A 14,537-nucleotide genomic window follows, 5' to 3' on the forward strand; every position below is an offset into this window, starting at 1 on the left:
TTTCGACTCACTGGGGTTGGGGTGGGTTGTGTGTGGTTTTGCAGTCAAGCTGGTGGCATTTCTTTACCACTGCAGGCGTCACCCCTTTATCTTCGGGAAGTGTTTTAAATGGCCTCGGCCTGGGATCACTTTTTGTCAAACCCAAGGGGGGGAAAAACAAAACAAATGGAGTTTTGGTTGAGCCCAGTCATGAGATGAGGCTTCCCACACTTTGCTGCAGGACTGTCCTACAGCCTTATTGCCCACTCACTGCTTGGAAAATGTCCCAATGTTCAGCTTAGATTTTCCTTTGCTCAGTTTCATGCCATTCCTCCTAGTTCAGCTCCGTGGGCTCCCTAAACTCTCCCTCTCTCTCTTTGGAGTTTGCACACCTCAGACAAATGCAGACAGTTGCTCTGTCCTCTCCAGCTGTCCTATAAAGAGACAATGCAGGTAATAAAAGGCAGCTCCAGAGAGCTGCCAGAAATGGCCTGGTCCCAACCAGAGTGGAGAGTGGAAAGAGCAGAAAGTGTGCCGAAGCAAGAGTGCAGTGCAGACTTACAAGAAGCCCGGTGAATGGCAAGAATGTGAGCTGGGACTGTAGGGAGCCTATCTCAGCATGAAAGAGGAACTATACATCATCTCTTCATGGAAGACTTATAAAAGCAGCTTTTCTAGGTCACCAGCCAGACAAATGCTTAGAAATGGTATATAAATCTGCATTCTCCCAAAGGTTAGACTGACAGATGTGAGCACTGGGCAGTCTAAAGGCATATGATAGGAGTTCCTTTCTACCCCACTGGAGAAATACAGATTTCTCCTTTTTCTTCTGCAATCTCCCGGGATTAGAAAGAGGAAGGAAATCTGCTGTCACATTGGACATGGCGGGTGAGAATCCTGCCAGACCTTTGACAGTAAGGCACGGTGACCAGCCTTTGGAGTGCTCCATAAAGGCTGAGCCAGGACAGCTTGGAATCCCTTCAAACAGAGCCCCGTGCAGGAGGAAGAGACCAGAATATCTTCTGATATGTAGAGTGACATTCAGAGACCCAGAGAGAACATCAATGCAAACTGAATTAGAACACTGAGCATTATACTATCATGGGCTTCATTATACACAGGCATCCTGTAGCACCGTCCGCATTCAAACTCCAGGCCTCTGCTCTGAAGGTAGCAGCATCACCCCCTATCTAATGCACTTCCCCTAGAAAGGGGACTAATGGATCCAGACAAGCCCTCCCAGTGGTGCCAAGTCTTAGATCAGATCCAGGTAAATGTATCTCTAGTGTAAAGAGAAGCGGGACCTGAGTTAGCTCTGCCCCAAAAGTTCAGATATACTCCCAAAATAACTGCGCACACATCTACACTCCAAAGGAAGGAGCTGGAAGGATTGTTCTGCCTTCTGATCTGCAAGTTGCACCTTCCTGGCTCTCACTCAGCTCACCATGGAGGAATGTCTTCATCTCAGGCATAAGAGTGAATGCTTCTTGGCATCCTACAGAACTTGTTCATAGCACAGCAAGCAGATTGGGTGGTGGGAAAAGAATTCTCCATGAAAAGCTTCAGCAGAGGCTGGAGAGAAACAGATGAGAACTCAGTCCAGACTAGGGTGAATCCTGCTAATGGTAAGCCAGCTTGCTATGCTGTTTTCCAGAGACTCCTGGGAAATTAATGAATTTAAATCATGAGACACTTCCCCACCTATGGCAGGACACTGTGCTTCTGTGGAGGTGACCTGCCAACAGAACAGGGTTTCCATGAATCTGCTTTCTGTGCACCCCTGTGGCACTGCACGCCAGTGCAGTTGCCTGTCCATTTCCCAGTCAGTGTCTGACAATCTAGGGCCTTTCAAGCTGGCAGTTTTTAAAAAATTTGTACATTTGTGTAGAAGCTTGTCCTGTGGCAGTGGGCGCCAGAGGGATTGCTTGTGGCCCATTCCTCACTGTGGATGGGATTCTCACTGAGCCTTTCTCTCCCCACTCTGAGATTCCAGGCATCATCCTTTGAAAGGACACACAGCTTCATCAGCTATTTGAAAAACCATTTACTTGTCTGTTACTAGTAACCCTGAGAAGATTACAAAGTAAAGACATTGAAAAGTCTGATTGGCCTTGCCCTCTGTGTGTGGTTCATTCAAACGGAGGGAGATGCAGAAACTACCAAAATGACTCGCCTATTTTCATTTAACTTCTTGTTTCTCATGCACTAGCCCAAAGCTACAGATGTGGCCCTCGGTCAGTGTGTGCATATGTCACTCTGTGCCTGAGCGACAGGGCATGCGAGTCTGTTAAAGAGCCTGTCTGAGAGACTGCAGCCATCAAACCACACTGGAAGGGAAAGGTCATTGGGTTATTTTTAAAAATAACCCAGATTCCCATTTTCTTGTCACTGGAGCACTTCTATGGGCCTAGGGCTTTGGAAAAGCCTGTTTTTACATATCCTGAATGTTGGCTCAGGAACTGACCACAACAGCACAGGAGCAGAGGAGGAGTAGTAGTGTAAACTTCCAAAGAGTGTGACTTGTACTAGGCCTTTGTGCCAAAGGGAGCAGCCACCTCCTTGCAATATAACTGAAATGGACAAACTCCTGCCCCTTATTATACCTGGCCAGCCGGCATGATCTTGGGCTGCATTTTGGAAGGCAAACAGGTCTCTGTGTACTCAGTCCCCTGCCCTCCTTGGGTCTGGCTGCCACGAGCTCCTAACCAGCGGTGCTGTTGTACCTCACAACTTGTTGGTGTGAAGAGAGCAACAGCAGCGTTTGACAGACATTTTGAGAAGGATGAAGAACTAAAGAAGCGTTGCGTCTCACAAGGGTCCAGAATCAGCATGGAGGGGCTTGCCTCCATGGGGACGAATGGCGATCAGCTTGCCAATGTAGGAATGAGTGGTGAGGACTCCAAAGGAAATGCATGGTAAAAACCAGCCAAGGAAAAAGCTGGAAAAGACGTGGGATTATCCTGGAAACTCTTCTGTGTGTAGCCCCCCTAGTGCTGACTGGGGCCAATAGGCACAACCACAATGTCAATAAACGTGATAATTTCTATCCCGTAAGGTCAGGTTCCTGACTTCACACCTAATAATAAATGGCAGCCTGGCAGGTCTGTATGGCCTGGGGTAGGTTTGGGGTTACTGTGAGGATTAGTTGAGAGCTATTAGAAGGAGGAACACAAATTTTCCCACCTGTTCCACTCAAACCTGCAGTCTCCCCTGCCGGCAGAAGTTCTTGCTTTAGTTCATCCCAGCAGCAACTGGGCCCTAACCAGCATCCCAGGGAGATCGGTAGGGCGCCAGACCCGTCCAGAGCGTTGGGCAGTCACTGGCTGCTTCCTCCATTGTTACGTGAGGGCTGGGTCTGGTGCTAGCTCCCGTCAGTGCCAGTGTTGGGCGCTCTGGACTGCAGATGCCTCGGCACAGTGTGGAGATCTTTCCCACCCTGCACCACAGGCTGCCGGGGCTGCTGGCAGCCTACTCCTGCTGGAGCTCCGGTGCCAGGGAAGTCTGGCCTTCCCTCTGCATCCCTACTGCCCGAAGCTTGTTCCTGCCTTGGCTCCTTCTCGCCTTGACTGCTGTAATTTCCGTGCTCCCCGCCAGGCCTCGTTTTCCTCACCTTCACTCCGGCCACATCCACACCCCCCTGAATCCTTCCTTGAATGTGATCTGCATGGGTTTCATCCCACCGCCCAGACCCTGCACAACTCCACCCTGTCGGTATCCCTGCTCATTTCCTTTGCTCTGTCCAAGCCCCTCTGCTAGCCTCTCCCTCTGCCGCCTTCGCCCACATTGGCTTTGTGCCGGCTTTCCTTTAGCTTGGGACAGACTCTTCTCACGTCAGGCGACCTCTCCCTTCCTCCTTACCTCCCATTTCCCATGAAGCCCCACAGTGAGCCCTGTGAGACTCCTGCAGCACCTCAAACTCAGACTGGCAATGGACCCAGGCTCTTGGCCTGATATTCAAGGGTGCTGAGCACCTTCAGCGCCCGTGGATGTCAGTGGGATTTGTGGGTGTTCAGCCATGTGTCTACACTGCTTGGTTTGCGCCTGCCCAAGATGGTGAGCTTTGTAGGGCCAGGGCTGCCACTTCCATTTGTACCGCCCCAAGCATGATGGCAGGGCTCAGTAAACAATAATAATGTGATTGGGTGTTTTCGATGGAAGAGTTCTGACAGCCCCATTGAATGTGATCTAAGTGCACTGCTCTCTTTCCCTCTCCTCTCTTCATGGGACCATGCCATTCACCCTAAGGCCGAAATTACTTAAAACTCCACACAGACAAGGAAAAAGTCAATTCACCAGCATCTTCTTGCTGCCTAGCAAACAATGACATTCCTGCCCCTCCTGCTGCTTCTTGAGGGCCCAGTGTCTGTGAAGGCGGAAGACAATCAGTTCATCTATAAACCCTCTCTTGGACTTGTCAGGCTTTCCGAAAAACATGGGCAAGATACAAACGTAGGGATCCCTGCAAGTGCAAAGTCACTAGTGACTCCTATCTAAACACCTCTCCCATAATACTCCACTTCCTGGAGTCGCTCCCAACAGGAGACAAACAGGGATTTCCTGGTCTGAATTCCTTTTGCCAGGATGTGGCTTTGTTTTAAGCAGCCACTTACGTTACTGTTCTCCTGGATCCCATGTGGGAAATTGCGCTCCCAGCAGTATTTTCAAATATAAAAAGCAATCGCGTGGAATGACTGGGACGGATGCTCATTGCATGGAGAGCAGAAACGCAGTGAGCAGGCTAGACAATGTGTAGCAAGGCTCAGGGAGGCCATGATTTGTGGGATTAGTAATGGAGCAAAGGGACTGTGATGGGGCATCCCAGGGGACATTGGCTGGTATTAAAAGCTTCTGTGACTTTACCACCGATAGCACCTGTCCTGCAGAAGGATCACAAAGCACCAGATGTGGTGGTAATCGCCATACAATACTTCAGGGTGCCATGTGATAAATTGCATTTACCTTTAACCTGTTCCTCTGCACTCTGCCACCAGTCCATCTCCGAGATGGCCTCTAGCATTTCAAACCTCTGAGCAATTTCAAACAGCCACCATTGTTTTTTAACCACCAGCTATAAAAGTGTTTTCTTTTTACTGAGAAATTTGGAATTTTCTCCCAAAATTGTACTGGTCTGGGACCACGGGCATGCAATATTCAGACCTAGCCCAGTGTTGGGTTTAAGATATGCTACCTCACAACTTATCAGGGTCCGATATGAGCACTCCATAGTGCCAGAAAGGGGAGCTTTGAGGTGGGGACACAGCTCTTGCTTCTAAGCCTCCTAGTTCCCAAGACGTTGCACCTTAAGTGTGACACTGCTTTATGTGTGGGTGGAGTTCAGCAGGAGCATTTGAAAGCGGTTGTGTTTGCCTGATCTAAAGGAGAATTAGCCCTCATCAAAGTCTATCCTTTTGTAGCCTGTAGTTATGGCAGCAGGAGAGATGAGAATGCATCAGTGAATTAATCAAATTAACCATCTCCTGCTTCATTCTGCCATCAGAATCTTTCTGGGTAAGACCGGAACCCCCAGCTTGTTGATTCCTTGCACTGTAGGTGGGGGAACTGGGAGAGTTAAAAATTCAGAAATTCAAACAGGTCAGACATGAAAAAATCAAAATTGGCAAGCTGGATCACACTCGTGGTCCTCTACCAGTGGCTGGGACCAGAGGTTTCAGAGATAGGTACCAGAAACCCAGCAGTAAGTAGTAATGGGATAATCTGTCACCAGGGCAAGCTTTATAGATTAATAGGTTTTAACACCGGAAAGGTCTAGTAGGATCATCTAGCCTGACCTCCTGCATAACACAGGCCAGAGAAACTCATCCAATAATTTTTGCATCGAGCTCTTAAATTTGAATTTTCTCCTACTCTCCACTACTTAGAGGCTTTCTGATGACCTAAAGTAGAAGGGTTTATATCCCTTCCAGAACTCTTTTTTTTTTTTTTTTTATCCATACAAACGTGCAACATTTTTGGAATTCTGCTGAACTCTTGGCCTCAGTGCTACCTTGTGGCAATGAGTTCCATATGATTGATTGTGCACTGTGTAGAAAATATTTCCTTGTCTTAGTTTGCCACTTTTCAAATGTCATTGAGTGTCCTCTTGTTCTGTTATAGAGCCACAGAAATGTAGGGATGGAAGGGACCTCAAGAAGCCATCTAGTCCAACCCCCTGCGTCGAAGCAGGATTAAGTATACCTAGACCATCCCTGACAAGTTCTTGCCTACCCATTTCTTAAAAATTCCAGCAACGGGGATTCCACAACCTGCCTAGATAACTTAACTATTCTTAAAGTTAGAAAGTTTTTCCTAATGCAAACCTAAATCTCCCTTGCTGCAAACTCAGCTGATTACTTCTTGTCCTACCCGCAGTGGACATGGAGACCAGTTGATCGCTGCCCTCCTTGTAAAAACCCTTAACATATTTGAAGACTCCTATCATCATGTCCTGCCCCGCAGTCTTCTCTTCTCTTTAGAATATACATGTTGAATTATTTCAACTTTTCCTCACAGGTCAGGGCTGCTAAACATTTTATCATTTTTGTGGCTCTTTTCTGGACTCACTCCAGCTTGTCCCCTTCTTTCTTAACCTACGTTGCCCAAAACTGGCCAGAGTACTCCAGCTGCGGCCTCGCTGGTGCTGCGTAGAGTGGAACAATTACCTCCCATCTTTTACATATGAGACTTCTGTTAATACATCCCATAATTTCATTTGCCTTTTCTGCAACAGAATAACATTGTTGACTCGTTTTCACTTTGATCTGCTGTAAACCCCCCAGATACTTTTCTGCAGTACGGCTCTAACAGCCAGCCTGGAGGGATGGACAACCTAGTGCTTAGCGTGCATGGCTCCCAACTCCCTACTTGGTTGTGGGGCTTGTTTCTAAGGCTGGTGGGGAGGTAGGGAGACCCGGGGCCTCCCTCTCCACTGGGTCCTCGCCCTGGTTCCTAAGTTTGTTAGCCCTCTCAGCAGGGAGTCTAAATTCGCTGCCCTGGACTACTTCCTACCAGTCTGTTTGGTTTGGGGAATAGCCCCTCTAGTCCTCTTAGTTGGATGGCCTGTTCCTGTAGGCTGCTTCCCATGGGTCTGGAGTGGCACCTCATCATGGTCCCAGGCTCAGTCAGTGGTGAGGCCAAGTTCCACAATGTCACTGGGCTTCACCCTCTCAGTTGCACTCAGAGCTGGAGGCTCCTAGGTCTCCTCCAGAGTTTTCCTACAGCTGGGGGGACAGGGCTTCCTCCTTGGTGGCTGCCTGGGGGGGCAGGTTAGTGATCCTTCCCCTCACTTAGAGAGGTGGCTAGATCCATCCCCTGTGCCAGTCAGCCCTGAACTGAGCCCAGCTCTCTCCTTTTCTTGCCCTCCCGGCCTGGCATTAGCTGCAGATATATCAGGGCTAGCTGGGGGCTGCCTAGCCAGTTATTCCCCATTTGATACCTGTGTATTTGATTTTTCCTTTCTAAATACAGTACTTTGCACTTGCCTGTCCCTTATGAGAAAGGGAGACTATAGATCAGCGGTTCTCAACCTGCGGCCCATGGGCCACATGCAGCCCAATTAGTAGCCCAGCTGTGTGCTAACAGCCGCCGGGCCACGTGGTGGGGTCCGGGTTCCTGGCTGCCTGGTGCAGCAGGGGTCCGGGGCTGCTGCCCAGCTCCCTCCCCCCCCCCCCAGCAGAAGTCTGGGGTCTGGAGGTGCCACCCAGCCCTGCATGGTTTGGGGCTGCCAGCTGCCCTATGGGGTCTGGGATCGGGGTTGCCAGCCGGACCTGTGGGGTCTGGGGCTGTTGCCCAGCCTCCCACAGTCCAGGGTCAGGGTCACTGGCTGGTCCCACATGGTGGGGGTCCAGGGTTGGGCCTGCCACCTGGCCCACAGTGATAAATCAGTTGAAAACCACTTCCATAGATGATATGAAAATGGGCTCCCAATCATCCTTCTCTAGGCCATTCATTATTTTGAATACTTTTATTAATTATGGTGGAAGATAACATCTGTTCTTACTGAACCTGCTTGGAAGTGGAGAGGAAGGAGGCGCATCCTTGAGAGCACTGTTTGTGGGGAGTGAGGAGGAGGAGGTTACCTAGGAGCTGTGTTGGAAGAGACAGAGGGAGGGGAATCTGGTACAGTAGCTTTGTTCTTCTGTGCTTGAGGTGAGTGTCAGGAAGGGAGGGGGCCTAGGTGGGGCACAAATGTGTGGAGGAACTTTCTAAACTCCATACTTCTGTACAATATCTGTCTTGTGTTTGGAGGGTGAGTGATCTTGTGAGATGTTCCCCTTCACTGCCTTGCAATCCTCATCAAGCCCGCTTCTTTCTGATGGTGGAGGGCTGAATGCAGCTCTCTTGGGAACACATCGGCGCTGCTTCTGGCTAGAACATAGGAACTGCCTCACCAAATGAGACCATCTAGCCAGATGCTTCAAAGGACAAAATCCTGTGGTTGATAGTTATGGCCGGCAATGGCCATTCAAGTGATGCATCATTTCAGGGGTAGGGGAGCATGCTGTCTCCACATCAGCCCTCACTGTGGAGAGAAACAGTGAGTTGAGGAGCCAACCTTTGATCCCCCATGTGATAGAGCATGGTCCGTCTCTATATAATTGAGCTCAGCTATGGGAAGGATTTCAATGTCATCAGCCAATTAATGGGCATAATGGTTTTGGCCCAGGTGAAGCCGTGCTCATTGTTTATTAGGTGTTTGGGACAATTGTACCTGTGTATTCCCAGAGCTGCAGTGGCCAGGATACGCTTGGTGCCTCCTGCCGCTCTCCGTTCTTGCATGTCTCTAGACCAGTTTGCGGGGAGGAAGAGCCCAGAGCAGTAGCAGGTTCTGCCTGGGTGGGAAGGGCAGGAGGAGAATTCCTTTTCACAGGCTGGGCGTCAGCCAGGTGCTGCTGCTGTCCTTCGGGAGGGTCTCCTGCTGGACAGCTCTCTGGCAGGGCTGAACATAAAATCAGCGCCGGGGCAGCAGGTCCCATGAGTGGACCTACAGCGGAGACCTCAGTAGCTGTGTCGTGTGATTTGTCCCGTTTTCACTCTCTGTCACCTGCGCTCATTCCAGACTCCAAGGCCAAGCAAAGGCTGGAAGATGGTGATTCCCTGATACACACGGCAGAGAAAAGGGATGAAAAGCTCATGCCTGATGTGTCTCGAGGGGATGGAAAGCGCCTGATGGAACGTTTGAATCTCTCCGTACAGATCTCACTCTCTAACCACCCAAGCCATTGCGGCTTTATCACGTGCTCTTCCCCACCTCTCCAGTGCTCATCTCCCGGCTCTCTCTTACCTTCTGCCATTGGGTGATGTCTGTATTCCCCTCCCATCCTTGGGGGCTGGACCAGTCCCTTCCCGGCCCCCATTCTCATTCTGAATGTCATTGCCGTCCCAGCCTGACTTTGTGTCAGGAAATGTGCTTCCCTACCTGCCCATGCTCCAGGTCATTGATACACAGACACTCCTGCACCTGTGGCTACCTCTCATCATCACCCTCCCTCTCACCTGGCCTCAGGAGCTCTCGGGACTGCTCCGCCTCCTTTCTCCAGCACACGTATAGAATATCCTCCGTCAAACACCGTGCCAGACGCAGAGGAGACCCAGCGAGGGGAGCTGCAGCGATTGGAGAAGCTTTCTCTAGGGAAGAGAGGATCCCTAAAGCCTGGAAAGGCACCAAGTATCAGCCACAAGGTCACAGATCAGCGACACTAACCGGGAACAGCCCAGACTGTGGGGAGGGGGGAACCAGCTGGGTCTGAGGGGAGGAGAGACATTCCTGGGCTGTCTGGGGGAGAGGCCGCGTGGTGCTTTGGGAGGATAGCTGTCGAGTGCCGGGGCTGGGGGTGGTTTGGGGGATGTAAACCTGGTGCCCTGGAGGAGTTATGGGCTGCTCAAGTGGTTTGAGGAAATGGAAACTCCTCTCCATTGTCTCCAAATCTTTAAATGCCATGGCCCATCCTAGGGCCCTCGAAGGTGTTCATCTTCCAGGTGCTGGGACAGAGTGGTCAGCTGATTATTGGTAGTTCAGCTGCTGGTCGGCTGCTCAAAGGAAGCTGAAAACCCAGGGAGGCAGTGTCAGGACTGGGACATGGACAGGCTGGCCCAGGGATCGGAGCAGGAGTGGTCAGGCCTAATGGTCAGAGCCAGAGGCCAAGGCAGGGGTCAGAGCCAGAATCCGAATCCAAGGCTCAAACAAGTGTCAGGTGCAGTGCAGTGGCTGGTCAGAAAGTCTCTCCGTTGCTCAGACAACTTCCTGTGCCTCCTTCTGACTAACGTGGAAGTGGAGAGTAGCCGTAGATATATGTTGTATATAACGTGGTATGGTGGGGCCAGTCAGGATCCTTGTGGCTGGGGCCTCTGGGAGGGCCAGAGTTCTGCTAGCCCCTCACTTCCAGTAGTTGTGGGTGAGCTGTCCAGTGATGCCTGGGCGTGAGGGCTGCACGGGAACCTGTGGGTCCGGATTAGAGGCCCACACGCCCTTAACAGGCAGGACTGCAATTTGTGAAATGAATGTTGCTGCTAGAGTTTCTGCAGTTGCCGCCCCCCGAGCATGTTGGCCAGGCTGTGTGCTCCTGCGCGCTATGCATGCATTACTGAGTTAATTCTCACAGCCCCCTCCCGCCCCATGCTCTGATGAGGGGAAGGTCACAGGCTGCATCTGCTGTAGAATGGGGACTGGAACTTGGCTGTTCCCAGCTCCTACCCCAAGCTTAGTCCACTGGTGCCTAGCCACATCAGCCAAAAGTACGTTTCTCCCTCTCCCCAGCTGCCAGGCTCCCACTAGTTGGGGATTCAGGAACAGCCTGTTCTGGAGTTGGGCTAGAGGTTAGGGGTGGGGCCTGTTTCCTTCCCTTCCCGTGCCACGGCACCTGGGCTCCCCAAGGGCAGGAACGCTACTGGGCTGGATGCGGCACCTGGAAAGCCTGTGAGAATCTTGCCAGGCCCCCTCCAGTCAGACCGGGCCCAAACAGAGACATAAGGTGGTGGAGGGAGAGTGCCAGAGAACACTGCCTTATTTTCATGTCTTGATCTTCTGTTAAGTACCATGTGGTTGTGTGGGCAAATCTTGGAGAGGGTGGCTGGGAGCACTGGGACCCATAGTTCAGCTGTGTGATACTCTGGGTTTTGTCTCCGTCTCTCTAACAGGCTAACCCTGCTCCCATTATCGTGAACACGGACTCCTTGGAACCAGGGATCTCTGTAAGTCTCCTGCTTGGATTTTCATTTTTTTTTCTGTAGAATTAACATGATGACGCTACCTGTCTGGGCCCTGGGGATACCACTCCCTGGTATCCCCCACGCACCTGGGCCCAGGGGATACCACTTCATCCTGCCATGGCTATTATCGTGGGGGGAAGCTGGCCTCTGTAGAGCTGCTCCTCTGTGCACTCCTCACACCAGCTGTTCCCAGCTCCTTTGCTGAGGGAAGGTCACTTTAGTGCTGCTTCTGTCCATCCACCCCATTGTGGCCTTTCTCAGTATCACTAGGGGAGCTATTACCTGAAAGCAAAGCTCGGATCAGAGTGATTGGCCAATGCACCAGCCTGCAGGAGGAAATCAAGGAAGTCCTCTCCGTGGAGACCGTGCAGCAGGTGTTAGCAGCAGGAAGGCAGGGCCAGGAAGAGAGTCTGGGGGTGGTGGAAGAGTGGGGAATGAGCTCCTGAGGGCAGATTCTGGGGAAGGGAATATACTTGGTGGTGGGGAACCAGAAAGGTGAATCTTACTGGACAGGGGGTTTAACCTGGTGACCCATGAGACCACTTCCTCACTGACCCACTTCAGCCCTGCCCCCGCCGTTCAGCGGAAGGGTTTTGCCAGAACACTTAGCAATGTCCCTGCACAGGGCAGAGAGATGACTACGGGGCTCCTGCAGTGCTGGCTGCATAGACCTGGGGCAGTCAAACTTCACCCTGCGGAGAGACGCATTGACAGTGTGCCAGGCGTCTGCCACCTGCACCTAGTTGTCTTAGGAGGCCGCAAATGGCAGCCACCCTCCTCTTTAACACGGGGGGCAGCTCTGCAGATAGAATCATAGAATATCAGGGTTGGAAGGGACCCCAGAAGGTCATCTAGTCCAACCCCCTGCTCAAAGCAGGACCAATTCCCAGTTAAATCATCCCAGCCAGGGCTTTGTCAAGCCTGACCTTAAAAACCTCTAAGGAAGGAGATTCTACCACTTCCCTAGGTAACGCATTCCAGTGTTTCACCACCCTCTTAGTGAAAAAGTTTTTCCTAATATCCAATCTAAACCTCCCCCACTGCAACTTGAGACCATTACTCCTCGTTCTGTCATCTGCTACCATTGAGAACAGTCTAGAGCCATCCTCTTTGGAACCCCCTTTCAGGTAGTTGAAAGCAGCTATCAAATCCCCCCTCATTCTTCTCTTCTGCAGGCTAAACAATCCCAGCTCCCTCAGCCTCTCCTCATAACTCATGTGTTCCAGTCCCCTAATCATTTTTGTTGCCCTTCGCTGGACTCTCTCCAATTTATCCACATCCTTCTTGAAGTGTGGGGCCCAAAACTGGACACAGTACTCCAGATGAGGCCTCACCAATGTCGAACAGAGGGGAACGATCACGTCCCTCGATCTGCTCGCTATGCCCCTACTTATACATCCCAAAATGCCATTGGCCTTCTTGGCAACAAGGGCACACTGCTGACTCATATCCAGCTTCTCGTCCACTGTCACCCCTAGGTCCTTTTCCGCAGAACTGCTGCCTAGCCATTCGGTCCCTAGTCTGTAGCTGTGCATTGGGTTCTTCCATCCTAAGTGCAGGACCCTGCACTTATCCTTATTGAACCTCATCAGATTCCTTTTGGCCCAATCTTCCAATTGGTCTAGGTCCTTCTGTATCCTATCCCTCCCCTCCAGCGTATCTACCACTCCTCCCAGTTTAGTATCATCCGCAAATTTGCTGAGAGTGCAATCCACACCATCCTCCAGATCATTTATGAAGATATTGAATAAAACCGGCCCCAGGACCGACCCTTGGGGCACTCCACTTGATACCGGCTGCCAACTAGACATGGAGCCATTGATCACTACCCGTTGAGCCCGACAATTTAGCCAGCTTTCTACCCACCTTATAGTGCATTCATCCAGCCCATACTTCCTTAACTTGCTGACAAGAATACTGTGAGAGACCGTGTCAAAAGCTTTGCTAAAGTCAAGAAACAATACATCCACTGCTTTCCCTTCATCCACAGAACCAGTAATCTCATCATAAAAGGCGATTAGATTAGTCAGGCATGACCTTCCCTTGGTGAATCCATGCTGGCTGTTCCTGATCACTTTCCTCTCATGCAAGTGCTTCAGGATTGATTCTTTGAGGACCTGCTCCATGATTTTTCCAGGGACTGAGGTGAGGCTGACTGGCCTGTAGTTCCCAGGATCTTCCTTCTTCCCTTTTTTAAAGATTGGCACTACATTAGCCTTTTTCCAGTCATCCGGGACTTCCCCGGTTCGCCACGAGTTTTCAAAGATAATGGCCAGTGGCTCTGCAATCACAGCCGCCAATTCCTTCAGCATTCTCGGATGCAACTCGTCCGGCCCCATGGACTTGTGCACGTCCAGCTTTTCTAAATAGTCCCTAACCGCCTCTATCTCCACAGAGGGCTGGCCATCTCTTCCGCATTTTGTGATGCCCAGCGCAGCAGTCTGGGAGTTGACCTTGTTAGTGAAAACAGAGGCAAAAAAAGCATTGAGTACATTAGCTTTTTCCACATCCTCTGTCACTAGGTTGCCTCCCTCATTCAGTAAGGGGCCCACACATTCCTTGGCTTTCTTCTTGTTGCCAACATACCTGAAGAAACCCTTCTTGTTACTCTTGACATCTCTGGCTAGCTGCAGCTCCAGGTGCGATTTGGCCCTCCTGATAACATTCCTACATGCCCGAGCAATATTTTTATACTCTTCCCTGGTCATATGTCCAACCTTCCACTTCTTGTAAGCTTCTTTTTTATGTTTAAGATCCGCTAGGATTTCACCATTAAGCCAAGTTGGTCGCCTGCCATATTTACTATTCTTTCGACTCATCGGGATGGTTTGTCCCTGATGCCTTGTGCTGGGCTTTGCTTGGTCCCCTAAATCAGGACAGAGTATTGCACACTGGGCCAGTAGTCCACAGGTGGCACCTCTGTAGTAAAGCATTTTAGATCTGACACAAACGCCAGTTCCGCACACAGCCCAGTGCATGCCAGCACCATGCTGGGGGGTGGGTCAGGGCTGAGTCGGAGAGAGGGAAACTGCGTTACTTGATGCATCCACTTACCTTTGTCTTAAATCTCAGCCCAGGGCTACCTCCAACACCATCTCTCCCGCCTGGCATCTGGCGGGGACTTGGGTGAGTCTCCTCTCTCTCCTTGCTGGCTGCATGGCTAGCTCCCGTGTCTGACCCTGCTTAGCTGCCAAGATCTGGCAGGGTCAGCTACGGGTGGTGCCTAGGCCTTGCTCTTAGCCCCAGCTGGCACCAGTATGCGTTGATGCAGAGTCCTGATGTAGGGGCATCACCCAACGCGTGTCTGCAGTCTGGGACGCTGCTGGCTGAGGTGACAGGTTCCCTACGACCCA

General features: G+C 51.1%; 1 protein-coding gene across 9 annotated transcripts in view; it reads left to right on the forward strand.

The window, feature by feature from the left end:
* DLG3 (discs large MAGUK scaffold protein 3) overlaps positions 1 to 14,537 on the forward strand; it is a 180,353-nt gene that overhangs the window by 67,679 nt on the left and 98,137 nt on the right. For all 9 annotated transcript variants that reach the window (XM_073358605.2, XM_073358606.2, XM_073358607.2 and 6 more), the window contains one exon: positions 11,113 to 11,166. In XM_073358605.2, the coding sequence (XP_073214706.1) occupies positions 11,113 to 11,166 (54 nt within the window). The remainder of the gene's footprint in view (positions 1 to 11,112; positions 11,167 to 14,537) is intronic.

The sequence above is a fragment of the Lepidochelys kempii genome, chromosome 9 (assembly GCF_965140285.1).
Source record: "Lepidochelys kempii isolate rLepKem1 chromosome 9, rLepKem1.hap1, whole genome shotgun sequence".
In the NCBI taxonomy this organism is placed as follows: domain Eukaryota; kingdom Metazoa; phylum Chordata; order Testudines; family Cheloniidae; genus Lepidochelys; species Lepidochelys kempii.